This window comes from Belonocnema kinseyi, chromosome 2, assembly GCF_010883055.1.
Source record: "Belonocnema kinseyi isolate 2016_QV_RU_SX_M_011 chromosome 2, B_treatae_v1, whole genome shotgun sequence".
In the NCBI taxonomy this organism is placed as follows: domain Eukaryota; kingdom Metazoa; phylum Arthropoda; class Insecta; order Hymenoptera; family Cynipidae; genus Belonocnema; species Belonocnema kinseyi.
Window position 1 is genome coordinate 85,972,076 of NC_046658.1, and position 15,978 is coordinate 85,988,053.

General features: G+C 29.2%; 4 protein-coding genes across 4 annotated transcripts; all 4 read right to left on the reverse strand.

Moving 5' to 3' along the window:
- Window positions 1-807: 807 nt before the first annotated feature.
- Window positions 808-3,520, reverse strand: LOC117167547 (zinc finger protein 28-like). Its single transcript, XM_033352555.1, has 2 exons — window positions 3,372-3,520; window positions 808-1,603 (listed from the first exon to the last, which is right to left on the reverse strand). The coding sequence occupies exons 1-2, from the start codon at window positions 3,505-3,507 to the stop codon at window positions 1,023-1,025; spliced, it is 717 nt and encodes a 238-aa protein (XP_033208446.1). The 5' UTR covers window positions 3,508-3,520; the 3' UTR covers window positions 808-1,022.
- A 267-nt stretch (window positions 3,521-3,787) lies between these two features.
- On the reverse strand, window positions 3,788-5,926 carry LOC117167799 (gastrula zinc finger protein XlCGF7.1-like). Its single transcript, XM_033352992.1, has 2 exons — window positions 5,782-5,926; window positions 3,788-4,943 (listed from the first exon to the last, which is right to left on the reverse strand). Exons 1-2 carry the CDS (start codon window positions 5,915-5,917, stop codon window positions 4,357-4,359), a joined length of 723 nt encoding a protein of 240 aa, XP_033208883.1. The 5' UTR covers window positions 5,918-5,926; the 3' UTR covers window positions 3,788-4,356.
- A 1,580-nt stretch (window positions 5,927-7,506) lies between these two features.
- LOC117167377 (zinc finger protein OZF-like) lies at window positions 7,507-11,198 on the reverse strand. The gene is made up of 2 exons (XM_033352256.1): window positions 10,927-11,198; window positions 7,507-9,291 (listed from the first exon to the last, which is right to left on the reverse strand). Exons 1-2 carry the CDS (start codon window positions 11,057-11,059, stop codon window positions 8,699-8,701), a joined length of 726 nt encoding a protein of 241 aa, XP_033208147.1. The 5' UTR covers window positions 11,060-11,198; the 3' UTR covers window positions 7,507-8,698.
- A 311-nt stretch (window positions 11,199-11,509) lies between these two features.
- Window positions 11,510-13,901, reverse strand: LOC117168001 (zinc finger protein 845-like). The gene is made up of 2 exons (XM_033353311.1): window positions 13,597-13,901; window positions 11,510-12,166 (listed from the first exon to the last, which is right to left on the reverse strand). Exons 1-2 carry the CDS (start codon window positions 13,895-13,897, stop codon window positions 11,742-11,744), a joined length of 726 nt encoding a protein of 241 aa, XP_033209202.1. The 5' UTR covers window positions 13,898-13,901; the 3' UTR covers window positions 11,510-11,741.
- Window positions 13,902-15,978: the final 2,077 nt, after the last annotated feature.

The following is a 15,978-nucleotide window of genomic DNA, read 5'->3' on the forward strand; positions in this document are numbered from 1 at the left end:
AAATTTGTAGTAGTTGTTCTAAAACAATACATATCTCAACCTATCTATACAAAAAAACTGTTAGAAATCGGGTTTTTGAAAACATCCATTTTTAAGAATATCGTCAAAACAGCCGCCATTCTATAATAGTAAAAAAATCATTCTCCTTAGATTAAAAGAAAGAAGTTCCCACGCCGAATAAAAAAAAATAAAATTCCAAATTCTTACGTTGGTTAACAAAAATACTCAATTTTGAAAAAAATGCAGTATGGGATGAAGTATATTTGTACAGATTTTGATAAATGAAAGCAGGCCGTTCTTTAGCACGTAATAATATCTTGTTTATTTTATTACAAAAAATCAAAATGTCTAAAAACTATTGTATAGAATTTGTTAATATTTTAATACCTGCTGTAGAACGGTACGCTTTTTTATTTTTTGCAAAAAATAAAGTTGTCAAAAAATATACTTGATTCCAAAACTTGATTACATATTGTACGAAATAAAAAAAAAATATATTTTTGTTTGAAATCGATACAATACCCGCTTTATTTCCACTATAGAATAATATATTTATATACCAAACTATTTTTAAACCATAAGCTGGACCTTCCCGCATAAAATAATATGGAATTAGTCTCAATATATGTGATATATTTAAAACTGAAATATTAAAAAAATGCATTAATGTTATTTTGCAATTTTTTATTGTACATTTGTAGTTTGTGAAAGGTGAATTGCCATACATTTTGGGGTGACTTTTTATTTATAATTTTTAAACTAAGTGCAAATTTTGATGTTTTTTGAGATAAAAATAAAGTTTCTAAATCATGGAAACATTATTACTTTATTATTTTAATTTTCCATCTAAATTACAGTACAATCTTTACTTGGCATATTTCGAAAATTCTGAATTGCTCACACGTTTCTTGAAGCACGAAATAGTCGCACAATTTGAACGTCTCCATAAAAATATAAAAAATAATCTATTTTGATTATTGGCCAGCAAAAGGGGAAAAATCCTTAAAATAATAACTGAATAATTACGATGTATGGCGCGTCATAATATGTCGCAACAAATTTGCATTGAACATCGATTTATAATCACAAATATGGCAAACAAATCCTGGTTCTTGGTTGTTACATGCGAGCTTTTTATGCCGCTGCAAAGTACTTTTTCGTGTGTAACTGTTTCCACATTCCTCGCATACGTATTTGGCGTCTAGAACTTTAGGATTAATTTTAATTATCTGGTCACGAATACCACGCGGCTTCTGCTTACAAGAGTACTTTTTATGGTAATTAAGTGTATCTTTGCGGCCGTAAGTATTTCCGCATTCGCCGCACACAAATGTTGTTTGTTTTAAATGTTTACAACTTATATGACGAAAAAGAGCGCTTTTGCTGTTAGACACATAATCACCAAAATCGCATTCGTACAAGTGAGGAGAGGAAATTTGGCCGTGCGCAAAACGCTGATGTTGATGTAAAGTACGCCTAATTAAATAGGTCTTTTCGCATTCGTCGCATTTGTATTTTCTTTTTGTTTCTTTGGTTGATTCTTGAATTTTCAATGTGTACTCTTTATTCACTTCTTGACCTGTAGCTATTTTCGATGGATATTCTGAAATTAAAAAATTATTAAAATACATATTGCAATTTCGTATTTAGTATTTTTTGTTCAAATGTTTTTTACTATAAACAAACTCCACAGCGCACACTTATCTTAACGTAGAGCGCATAGGATGAACAATGAAAGAATAATTTTTACATTCTCATCAGAGAAGGTATTATATTTTTAAAATAAAATAAATATTGGTACTACACTCAAAAACTGTATGGTTAAATTAATCAGAATTATGGTTAAATATGCCCTTACTATTTTTTCTGGTTATAGTAAGCAGAATTCTGGTTAAATTAACCAGAAAAAATAGTAAGGGCTTATTTAACCAGAGTTCTGGTTGATTTAAAACGATATTTCTTCGAGTGTATTTTAAATTTAATATGAAACCGTTGAAATTCGTAAGATTTCACGTCGAAATATATTTTCAACAACAGAGTTCAGTTTTCAAGCTAAGAAGCCGAATTTTCTAGAAAACCGTCGAATTTTAAACTCATACAGATCAATTTTTAACAAAAAAGTTGATTTTTAACCAAAAAAAATGAATTTTCAACCAAACAGTTTTTCTAGCCAAAAAGGCAAATTTTTTAGAAGTCAGATGAATTCTCAAAAACAAATTTCATTTTTAACAAACCAAGATAACTCTTCTACCAAAAAACAGAAATCAATGAAAAATGTAATATTTAATATTTCAATAAAAAAGATAATTTGAAATAAAATGGTTGAATTTTTAACAACAAAATAAATTTTGAGCGAAAAATATAATCGTTGAAATTTCAATCAACAAAATTTTAATTTTAAATCAAAAGCAATGATTAAACTCAACAAAAACGCAAGAATTCTTCAATAGATTATAGAACTTTTTTTAACTTTCTAGAAAAAAATAAGTTTTTTAACAAAAGATTTGTTTCTCCACGCTAAAAAGTCAAATGTTTTATAAAACCGTTGGCGCTCCAATCCAAAAAGGTGATTTTTCGAATATTCTACCCAAAAGACAAATGTTTAGCAAAAGAGTTGAATGTTTAAACAAAAAGATTCATTTTTTAACTGTCTTGAACAAATTTCAAATCAAATAAATGCATTTGAAAAGTTTAATTTTCAACAAAAATATTTATTGTTACCAAAAAAATATAAATTTTTTGGTTAAAATAGGAAGAAGATCATTTTTCAATCCAAAATGATGAATTTTCAATCCAAAAACAAGAATGTTCAACAAAACAGTTAAATTTCGACCAAAAGAGATACTTTTTAACAAAATAGAATTTTAAATAAAATAGTTACATTTTCAACTTACAAAGATGAATTTTCTATAAAATGATCGACTTTCTTAAACAAAAAATATAAAAATTTAAACTAATTATTGAACTTTCAAACTAAAATACGAATTTTTTAAGAAGACGGTTGAATTCATAACAAAAAAGTCCATTTTCAACTAAGAAAAGTAACTTTTTCACACGCACACAATATCAATTTGCAATCCAAAAGGACGAATTTTCCAAAATATAATTAAATTATTAACCAATTTGTCGAATTTTTATCCAAAAGAGTTGAATTCTGAACCAAAAATATAATAGCAGACTTTTTAACCAAAAAGAGTTATCTTCCAACAGAAAATATTAAAATTTTTTAATTGGGTTCCAATAATTCGACTTCGTATTTAAGCGAAAAACAATGAAAAAGAGGATAAATGGGAAATTTCTTCAAAACGGTTGAAAAAGAGGGAATCTTTTAAAAGGAGAAATAGTAAGTCTGCATGAAAATCGAAGTTTACCTTCAATGATTTCTTCCTTGATATCCAGACTTCCAATATCCATGTAATTTAGTTGGAAGGTCTGATCCCTAGTTCCCGAGTTATTTTCCAATTTGAAGTCAGTTGAGATCAATTTATGAGTTTCCATGGACTCCATGAAGTTGTTCACTGGAACTGAAAATAGTTCGAAATGTGAGTTCAGTACTGCATGTGTCAGCATAAATTGTATGTTAAACTTTGGAGTAACTAGACAAATAAATAATAAATAAATAAATAAAATTCTTATATTCGAAACTGCTTGATTTTATGTGTTATGGGGATATCCTACTTTGGACTATAAGCATGCATCATGTGATAAAATTGGACTTAATTTGATATGGAAATCGGCGAAATCTTTTTTATTTTATTAATACAATTTTTTATCTACATATCAGTATAAATTGTGTTTTGTATATTTCAACAACGCTTAATTGCTTAGGAGTTTATTGAAGCGTGAAATAGTCACAAGCTTTCAATGTCTTAATTGAACAATAAAAAATAATACTTCTACCTTGACTACTGGACAGCGGAATGGAAACTAGTATATTTATATAAGAGAGGCCAAAAGGGCGGTTTGCTCACTGCGAGTGTGAAGGCACAACACTATCCCACGGCTTTTTTTCGCCTCGCTTTCGAGTTTGTGTTGGGTCTTCACACTCGCAGTGACCACCCGCTCGTGAGAGCTCTTGTATCGAATAATATTTTTCTGAATAAATTACAGTTCGAAACCTGAAATTTTCTACCATTTGCAAACATCGAATATAACCGCATTGACCCAACAAGGAGAGCATTTTGCTCATCGGTGAAAGTATTTTGCTCACCGATGTTGGGGATTTTGTTCATGGCCTTCGCTCACAATGCGAAATCGACTACTTCCGATGTCTGTAAACGGTGGAAAAAATATGGTTTCTCATGTATCTGTAATGAAAAAAAATCCTAAAAATAATAAATATATAATACTAAATAATTACGAAATATGACGCCTCATGATATGCCGCGTGAAATTCGATTTGGACATCGATTTATAATCACAATGATTGCAAACAAATCTTGGATCTTTCTTATCACATGCGACCTCGTTATGCTGCTGCAAATTACTTTTGTTAGTGTACGTGGTTCCACATTCGTCGAAAATATATTTCGGTTTTAAAATTTTAGGACGATTTTTTGTCATATTACTACGAAGGCCATGCGGCTCCTGCTTACACGCGTACTTTTTATGATAAGTAAGTGAATCTTTCCGGCCGTAAGACTTTCCACATTCGTCGCAAATAAATGTTTTTTGTCTTAAATGTTTACAATTTATATGACGAAGCAGGTCGCTTTTAAAATTAGATACATAATCTCCGAATTCGCATTCGAACGATTTAGAAGGGGGGAATGTGCTGTGTACAATACGCTGATGTTGCATTAAAGTACGTTTACATACATATGTTTTTTCACATTTATCGCATTTGTATTTTCCTTTCACTACTTTTGCAGATTCCTGAAGTTTCGATGCGTACTCTTTATATACTTCCTGTTCAACAACTGTCTTAGATGAGCATTCTGGATCTAAAACATGGTTAAAAAAATAATATGCAACTTTCAATGTCTTGTTTCTTAATACAATATTTTTAGAGTTTCCTAGTCGCGGGCAGAAACCCTTTAGTTTAAATAGGGTGTCCGTCCATCGTACTTTTTTCCTACGAGGAGAAATGAGAAGAAAAAATTTCGAAAAGTGAGAGAGAACTAGAAGAGTTTGAAGTAGTGGAGGTAGGGGAAATGGAGAAAAATTAGGAGAGGTAAAGTAGAGGAAGTGAGGGAAATAAGAGGAGAGGAAGAAGCGTAAATAAGTAGAGAAAAAGTAGTAAAAGTGAGAATAATGAGGAGAGAGGAAAGTGAAATAAAATTATAAGAGAGAAAGTATAGGAAATGAAGGGGAAATTCGAGAAAGGGGAAGTAGGGGAAGGGAAAATTAGAAGAATTAAAGGAAAATGAGGTAAGAGTAAGTAGAAAAAGTTAGGGGAAATTAAGAAGAGAAAGTAAGGAAAATAATTGATAGCGAGGAAGAGTAGGGAGAGAAGTGAACGAAGGACTGGTAGGGTAGTGAGAATGGGAGTGAAAGTGGTGACTGGGGAAGGTAAGTAGTGGTAGGATAATTTTGGCTAGGGAAGTGTGGAGAGGTGAATGTAGAGAAGAAAGAAGTTGAGGAGAAGACAAGAAGAAAAGTGAAATTGGCAGAGGATAGTTAGGAGAAGAGGGAATAAAGTAGATGAGTAGGGGCGAAAAAGTAAGCAAAGAGCAGGTTTGGACGACTTATTCAACGTCTTAATAGGCTAGGAAACCCTTTTTTGTACGCGTGCAGCGCCTACTTAAACTAATTTTTTTTACTATGAAGATGGAAGCTTACCTGCCATGTTTTCATCCTTAATATCTATACTTGCGACTTCCATGTATTTAAGGCTGTAGGTATGATTCTTGAATTCCGAATAATTTTCCAACTTGATGTCCCTTGTGATCAAGTTCTGAATTCCCATGGGTTCCATAGAGTTTATCAGTCGACCTGTAAATAATTCGAAAGGTTAGAAGTGAATAGAAAAAAATGTCAATATAAAAATTTATTTACGCTCTGGGATGATTGCTCTTCTTCGTAACAGTATTTTTCACAATTAAAAAACTAAACGGAGAAAAGATGTTCAGACAACGAATTTTGAATCAGTTTAACTAGAAAAAAATGCAGTGTCGTTTTATTAATTGAACATTTAAAATAAAAGGTAAATGTCTCAGCAATCGGGAAATTTGGTTATAATTTTAATATATTATTAAAAAATATGTTAAAAATAACATTTAATAATACACCCACGATTACTGAGAAGTTTACCTTAAAAGTACAATGTATATCCGGTATATAAATAAAAATACATGTTTTTGTAATAACTGAGCAGTAGAGCGGAGTAGAAGTCTTAAATTTAATCGAATCGTTTGAGCTTAAAAAAAATTTGGGTTGACATCCGCAAAAAGAACAAAATTGGTATCTGTAATATCTTCTGTTCTCTACTTTGATTTTAAAATTAAAAACTTACAAATTAAAAAAAAATCAAAAAATCTTAATAAGCTAATTATTAACTTTATTATTACTTTTACATATTTAATCAAACGCACTGATAAGGGCCACTATTTTGTGCCTAAAACCTATTTGTTTCAAAATTACCCGACCCGAAAGATAATAACAAACATCAAAATTCTGAAAAAAATGATAAATTCTACCAAATTTTTTTACTGAAATTCAATTTATTGAAAATGTGCAACAAGCATGTACTCTTTGTTTGATTGCACACACTATTGAAAAAAGTTGAATATGACAAACCTGAAATTTTTTCGGTTGGACTCGAAGAAATATATTATGATTTTGTTTTCACTGAAAATATTTTTTTCGTGATACTTAAAATGTTCAAAAATCGCTAAAAAATCCCAAAACAAGAAAATTCCTACATCATAAAAAATACATTTTGAAAAGAAAATAATAATATTTTTATAATGATTTCATGTTAGGCAGTCCGTTTTTCTTTTTTTAAAAGAAGAGTACTTGATATTGAAAAGCGTGATTTTTTTTATTTTTCTCTTACTTTCTCTGAAACAAACCTAGTACCTAAATTTTTTTTTAAATTTTAAATGCCTATACAAATGTTGCGATATACTCGTATTTAGGAAGCCTGAAAAGAAAGAAGTAATTATACATAAATTATGATTCAATTTAAATTGAATGAACCATTTTTTATTGAGATGAACACAATATTTTGTTCTTTCCATAAAAAAAATTGGAAGTACATCAAAAAGTGTGTGAAAATCATTACCAAAAACAAACATTTTTTGTTATCTGCTGCAAGAAACTTCTTTTATATCTGGCTTTGTAACCACAAATTTTGCAAATAAAACTTGTTGACTTTCCATATATGCAATGGAACTGTTCAATAGATCTGAAAATAATTCCAAACATGAGAATTTCACAGTACATAAATTTCTTTACGAGAATGCTTGTTTTTCTAAAATTCAGGATTTTTCCAACTTAGCATGCCAATAAAAGATAAAAGGATGACAGAAAAAATTAAAACAATTTAACTAAGAACAAAAATTTAGTACCACTATTATTTTATTAGTCGAACATTTGAATACATAAAAGTAAACATTTCATGTTGGGTATACATTTAATGTAAAAGACATCATTTCTGTGATTATTAAGTAGCGAAGTGGCATAAAATGAGTCCTTAAAATAATAAACGAGGTTTAATCATGAATGACGAAATAAAAAACTTTCAATTTGTTTTGCGTCGCCCACCCTATTTTTTAAAGTTACTAAAAAACAACACATTTTTGTAAATTCTTTTCAAAACATGAAAATGTATAATTAATTATAGACAATAATGTTATGTCCTGAAAACTTATGAATAAATACTAATCCTTTATTAATATTCTATTTGTTTTTATGAAATGATGAAAGTATTTCTCATACTGTATTATACATTTTTCCGTTTTGGCGAAACGTACAAAAATTGGTTTTTTCTCCACTTTTTTTGTAAATAAAAAAAAATTGTATGGGGACGAACTAAATTCGAAACTTTTTTTCGGGGCCACCCTCAAACTTTACTTTTGGATTCTATTTTTTAAAGCCAATAGCACGAAATCTACTCAAATCTAATAAAATCCTATTTCTAGTAATCTGAGGATGAAGCAATTATATTAATTCTCCTGGATGATATTGCAAATAAGTTCCAAATTTTAATGTTAAAAAAATATTATTAACTTTCGAAATAAAAAATAAATAAAAGTTCAAAATTTCTCACTTTTTCTACAGGGAAATTTTAACTGAATGTTGCTTATACATTAATAATGTTTTATTCATTTTTCTCTTGAAGATGAAATACTTTGAATCGATAATAAAATATCGTGAAAATTCCGAAAATCCTTAGACATATAGAAACGATTTTTTAAAATTAAAATTTAAATAATAATTTAGGTTCTATCGACGTTTATTAAATAGCATCCATTTATTTCTTATATGTTTTTGCATAAACGTTTAAAATGTCACTGTATTATATTTTCAAGTTAAGTTTCTTGTCCCGCGAAGGAAATGAGAAATTTTTTTATTATTTCACGAGTATTGAAATTGATACTGTATGCCACGGAGAACAAAATCTGTTAATTTTTAAAGCATTTGTAAGTATTTTAAAAAATGAACACTTTCTATAAATCTTGCAAAAAATTGATAAAATGTTACCGGACTTTCTGTAAACATTACAGAAAACGCATTCCGCCACTATTCTTTTAAATCAGCACTCTTTTTCTTCGACAACTACACCTAATTTATTTTTCATTTTACAGGCGTACATTTTATGCCTCAGCAAATTACGTTTCTGAACGAATTTGGTTCCACAGTATCCACATTCATATTTCTTTTCTGGTAAATCGTAAGGATTTTTTAAATGTTTACAACTGATATGACGACGAAGATGATTCTTATAGTGTGACATATAACCACATAAGCTACAATGAAATTTGAACAAGGGATTATCGCTGTGGTCGCGATTTTTATGACTCAGTAAACTTTGTTTCTGAGCGAAACTCTTCTCACATTCTTCACACTTATATTTCAATTCTGGCATATCATGGACATTTTTTAAATGTTTACAAAGCATATGTTTAAGAAGGTTGCTTTTAAAGTGCGTCATATAATTACAAATGTCGCAGACAAATCGAAATGGAAGATTGCCGTGTTCAAAACGCATATGTTGAACTAAATTAGTTTTGCATTTATAGGATCGTGCGCATATTTTGCACTGGTGTCTCACTTGCATTGGTTTTTGAATTTCTGATTGGAATTCTTCATTTATTTCTTCCATTGTCTCCGGAAAATAATCTGGAACTAAAACATGATTAAAATATAATTTACAATTTTGTATTTCCCATCGTAATATATTTGCAGGGCTCGGATCGAATACACAAAAAAACGTTTTAATCATTTAAAAAAAACAAGCGTTTATTAAAATATAATGAAAAGAAACAATATAATTTACGCTGAAAAAAAAGTTTACGTTAAATAATAAGACGAATACAAATAAAAGCGTGTGGTATAAAAAATAAAATAAAATATAAATAATAATAATAAAGGAGGAGGAGGATCTTTTGTAGCGGTTAGATGTTTTGGTGGTTTGGATCCCACCTTAAGCTGTAGGTGCCCACATTATGTTCTTAGCTGTACAAAATATTGTCCTATGGAATTTCGAAAAAGGCCATAAAACTCGTATTAAATTTTTGAAGATAATGAAAAAAGCAGTATCAGACACTGAATGACTGACATAATGAATTTATTAGTGTAAGGATGTAGCGTACATATTTCTCAGTCATTTTCAGATACTCTTTCTATAATAAAAAATAAGCTTTAGAGTTAAAACAATCTTTTAAAACTATTCATTCAGCTGTAAGGATGCTGAATCGGGGAATAAAATATTTATTTCTGAACTGTTAAACTTGTCAACTTAGATTTTTTTCAAATCAGAGAAATTTGTAATTTACATTAATTTTTATATTCAAGAACATCCATTTTTTAAAATTTTAAATAAATACAAATTAATTGTAATTAAAATTAAAATTTTAATCAAATTAATATGCATACTTCTAAATGCGGAAATTAATTTCGATTCAAAATTTGAATTAAAAAATGATAATAATTTTCTGCAATATAATTGCATTTACAATCAAATATTCTAGAACATTTAAGCGAAATTAACGATTTCTTTTGTAAGATTTGAATGATCAACTTCAAAAGTTAAATTTTGAACAAAAAAACCATTTAAAAAAATTAATCTTCTACCACACAGTTGAATTGAACCAAATATATACATTTTTTTCAAGGTAAAAGACAAATTTATTCAATGACAGTTGAATTTCCAACAAAAAAGTTCATTTTCAAACAAAAAAGATGCCTGTTTTACCATAAAAGGGAAATTTCATTCGCAAAATATAAATTTTCTATTCAAAAAGATCAATGTTTAACAAAACAGTTCGTTAAATTTTCGTACATAAACTATTCTTGACTGAATGTTTCAATTTTCCTGCCAAACAGATTAATTTTTTTATAAGACTGTTGAATTTTCAAAAAAAAAGTTGATTTTCAACCGAAAAATATTACTTTTCTACCATAAAGCAGGAATTTTTTATCCAAAAGGATGAATTTTCTATTCAAAAAATCGAATGTTCAACAAAACATTTTGTTAAATTTTTGACAAACAAACATTAATTAAACATTTGAGCAATTTAAATATTGAAAATCAACCAAAAAGAATAAGCCTTTAACCAAAAATATTCAGATTTTCTTATGGGGTTCTATTAATTCAATTCGCATACAAGTGAAAAACAAAAAAGGGATGGAAAGGGAATAGGTGTAAAGCCATTAATTAAAATTGAAATTAATCGACTTTAAAAGTTTTCAACTTGCAATAAGTCGAATAAGTTGCACCCTCCAAGGCCTGTATTTGCTTATTAAGAAGAAGTAACTTACCATCAACTGTTTCTTCTTTGATGAAATCTACATTTTCAATTTCGATGTATTCAAACTCGTACGTCGTCATATCCACGGCTTCTGAATCATTTTCTATTTTAATGTCAGTTATGACAAATTTCTGATCGTCCATTTTTAGATCATGATCCTTTTGGTGATTTAAAAAAAAGAATTGATTTTTAAAAATGACCCCGCATTTTTGACAAATATACTGTTCACCTTTTGGTCTTCCTCTTCTTTTCTTTTCAGCATCCCTTGATTCCACGAAACTGCAATCTGGAAAAACAATTCAAAATGTGAGAAACAAATGTGGAACTTGATTTGATATATTCTTGACTCTGAACTGACCCTACGAAAACTCCCAGTTTCCTACTTTTCACACTGAAGATCATGCAATAAAATCCTATTTAACTGGAAATAAATAGGACGTTTATAAATGTTAGAAACAATGTTATTTTATTAACAGAATTTTCAATTTCATACAAATATATCTTTTATTAGTAGTTATATTCATTGAAAGCTCGTTGGAGTGGACACTCACATAGCGCCTTTTCCATAAGGCGCATTCTCTCGCTAAGTGCCTCTCCCTTCCACCACCTTTAAATTCGGTAAGCGCCTTAAGCGTGGATTAATCGCGTCTGCGCAAGACTATAATTCGAGAGAATACATGTCACAGATAATTTTCTGCCAAGTCTTAAGGGCGTGACTTAAGCAAGCAGGCGCTTGGTGAGGACCTCGGTTACACACACCGGGCGCTTTGTGAGAATCTACTGTAATATGATATGATATCAAGGCTCGAAGTTTTGTACATATCATTACTTAATATGGTGAGCCTTAATATGGTGTGATACATTTATTTTATAGTTCGCTATATAGCCACAAATCAAACAAATAGAACGTTTATAATCATTAATTTTTCCACAATCTTTGCATTTATAGTTTGATTTTGGGTTTTCATTGTAGCATATGGACACTTTACGTCTTGATTGGCGAAGAATAATATTCTTGGGTTTCGGCATGTTACCACAGAAAACGCATAATGATGTATCGCAAAGAGGAAAAGGGAGTCTGTCGTGTTCAAGATGCTGATGTTGACGTAAATTACGTTCTCGTTGAAAGAGTTTTTCGCATTTTCCACACTTGTATTTTCTGTGGGCCCTCTTCTTTGATTTTTTAATGGTCCACGTGCACTCTTGGTTGTCTTGTTCTTCTACAATATTTTGCAAAGTACTCTCTGAACCTATAAAATTATCAAAGTGAAATTTGATATTTTTTATGCTTATGATTTTTCTTTTAGATCAGGGTATCTACTAAACGGGAAATCCGAGAATTGACCCCAAACACAAATTTGTATGTGGAATCAAATTTAAAACTTAAAAAATTCTGACATGTTTAATAATATTGAGAAAATCTGTAATACATTTTTTAAATAATTTTTTATCTATTAATAAAGATCACGACTTTTCAACGCAATTAATTTTGTAAATCGAAATTTCCAAACAGTAATTTGTCTCATGAAAAAATGTATTTTGCATCCCACATTTTGATAAGAAACTAATTTGTAAACTTTTTGACACTTTTAAAGAGATGAGAGGAATGAAATTATGGACATAAACTTAAAATATCTTAATTTAAAAATGCAATATCATCAACAACAAAAAATCCCGATCTCGATAAGAAGATGTATGGTAATGATTTCAAAATACGTTGAAAAAGAACCTTGAAAACTTCGAAAGAATGTTTTAATTTTAAGTGATTTTAAATTTTTTGGAAAACTGAATGATTTCAAAAGATATTTCAAAGTCTTGAAAAGATTCAAAGATAGGTTTTTAAGTTATTCCAGTTCCATAAAAGTATTAAGAAATTTTTTTAAAATGAATTTTAAGAGGAAATTAAAAAAGATTTTCAATCACTTCACCTTTTAAGATTTCCAAAATTGTTAAAAAGGAATGTAAAGAATTTAAGATAATTTTTCTGATTATACAGAATTTCTGCATGTTATACAAAGTTTTTTTTTTATATTTTGTGATAACTTGTGTTAATACGAAATGAGTTTTACATTAACTATGTTTTAAACACATAAAATTATAATTAAACCCCCACAATAAAAAATTTTTAAAAGTCTTTTATAATTACTCTTCAATTAATTAATCGCTAATTAATCGCTAATACCAAATACATTAAATATTTTATCTAAGATTTATGTAGCAATAGAATACAAATAATAATTACCCAAAAATATGTTTATAAAAAATAACAACTCTCATGTTAACCAAATCTGTGGAGGTAATTAAAACATCAGCAATTGTAATCTAATTGTATTAGTTCTTACTCGTCACTATCAATTACTAAAATACTATTTTGTTTGAATATAATAATATATTATAGTAGATAAAATAACACACTTGAAACCCTTGTGTTAAATGCGTGTTATTCGTGCTTCACGTAAACGGAGATTTGATAGTTACAACCATAAAAACGGGGAAACCCGGGAATTTGGTGAGTCAAAATTGAAGGCCCGGTTCAAAGAACTCGTTACAACTTTTCGGGCACCTAAGTGCGGACAGAACATCACTGAGCGCCAGAAAGTTATAACCTGTTCTTTGATCCGGACCCTCAATTAGTAGACACCCTGTTAGATATTTTTCACTGCGAAGCTGAAAGTTTTACCTTCAATGATTTCTTCCTTGATATCTATATTTTCTTCTTTAAAATATTCTGCAGGGAAAGTCCGAACTATGGTTTCAGACTTATTTACAAAAGGATTTTCACTTGATATATTTTTTTCAGATGTAGGCTGCAGACCATGTTCTTTCTGGTGTCTTGAAAAATCAGCTTTATATTTAAAAATAACTTGACATGTTTCACATATATATGGACCCATACATGGTCTTCCTGTTCTCTTACATGGTTTTTGAGCATCACGCCTTGGTCTTCCTCTACCTTTTTTCGTTACAGCTGTACACAACATTAAAGAATCTGAAAAACGACTCGAAAAATTATAAATGTGAATACAAATTGTTTGTATCACATAATTTTTGTTTCGATATCCAAATTTTTTCTATAATAACAATGATATCAGAAAAAATGGAATGTTTGAAGAATCTATGGTTCTCTTAAAATTAAAGAGCACTTTTAGAGTCCTATTTTGAAGCCAATATGAGTACCGTTTTAATTTTCTAACGTTAGATTGAAAAAATAATAGGTGTTAGCGAACTACATTAAGTTAAGCAGAGCAGAGTAATTTTTTAACATAACATAAACTGTCATGCCAATCATGCTCAGAAAAAATAAAAAACCACCATCATATTTTATTTTCACTTTGATCAGCTTCTAATTCAGAAAGCAGTCTTAAATTGTATTTATCATGCAAAAAATTTAAGTGGGACTATTTTTGGGGGCTACTGTTGTAATACAGAAAAGCAGACTTTTAATGATACCTTTATTTTCAATACAATTTCAAATAAAAAGAAAAACATAGGACCAGTATTGTTTTATTATCAACAAATTTGAACTACATAAAAGAATACATTGTATGGTAAGCTTTTAAGCAATTCTGCATATTTGATAGCTCTGCCACCTATCTGACACAGGGCAGGCTATGGCGTAACTTTTCTTTTTATTCGTACTTTTTAAAATTAAAATTTATTATTAGGAAATTTATTTGCTTAAGCAGCATACAAGGGTAAAAACGTCCAGAATTTTTTCTGATTTTGTGTCTAGGGTAGTTGTCCTGCGACGAATCTGGTCTCTAAAATAAATATAAAAATAAAATAATAATAATAATAATTGGCCGAACAATAAATTTAATGATTGAGTTTTTATAGATTTTAAGGAATCGAAAGAATAGCACAGATGATATAATTTTAAATTAAGAACATGATTTTTAATGCAAAAATCTTAAAACTTAGAAAGAACGTTTATTTTAGTAATGATTTTTGCAACTGAATTTTTTTAATACCTCTTCTTACCAATATTTTAGGAATTGGCGGATTGGAATAAATTATGGCGTATTGTTTTAGGGAAAACATTCTTTAAAAATCTACTGTTTCCATTTGGAAAATAACTAAAAAAAATCTTTAAATGGTGTTACCGATATTAAAAAGAGTAGGGGATAAATTTTGTTCCCTTAAAAAATTAATTACTTATTGTCTTTACAAAAGTTTTTAAAGTTTCACAAGTAATCAGTTTTGAAGAATAATGTGGAATTTTTATCATTTCTCGTTTGAGACAATTAGTTATTACATCTTGCGGCTTGGTAATATAAATCTCCATTCATTAACAAAAAGTACAAATAAAAAAAAATCACGTCTGAGGCTCCTCTTGTGAGCCCTCAAAAACATCAATTTTTTTAACATCAATAGTAAATAATAATTTTAAAAAAGAAGTTACAAACTTACTTCTTTCCCATCTATTTTTTTCACCTACTAACTTTTAATTGGTGATGTCGTAGATTACAATATGCCCTTAAAATAGTGCCATTGGAAATACAGTTTTATAATAAGATGGTTTACAAAATGTTAAGCGTCGCAATCTTTTTAATTAATTACGAAAGATGGTTCCTTATGATATGCTTGCTTATGGTTGATTTAAGACGATCTTTATGACCACAGTAGTCACAGAAAAAAAATGTTCCCTGACTACAAGCGTACTTTTTGTGACGCTTTAAAGTATATTTGCGTGAGTACGTATTCCCGCATGCGTCACATTTATAGTTCTCTTTTGGCTGTTGGGGGTGATTTTCCAAATCTTTTCTACGCATATGACATCTAACATTGTCCATATTATTAGACATAAAGTCGCAAAAACTGCATTCATATAATTTGGAAAAAGGAAGTATGCCATGTTCGCGATGCTGATGCTGACGTAAACTTTCTTTCCATACGTATGTTTTTTCGCATTTGTTGCACGGGTATTTCTTCATGGATTCAGTTTTTGATTCTTGAATTTTCGATACAAACTGCTTATTCCCTTTTTGGCCTGCAACTTTTTTCGATGGACTTTCTGTAACTAAAGAATGATTAATGGTAGTGCATTCAAAAAATGAAAATA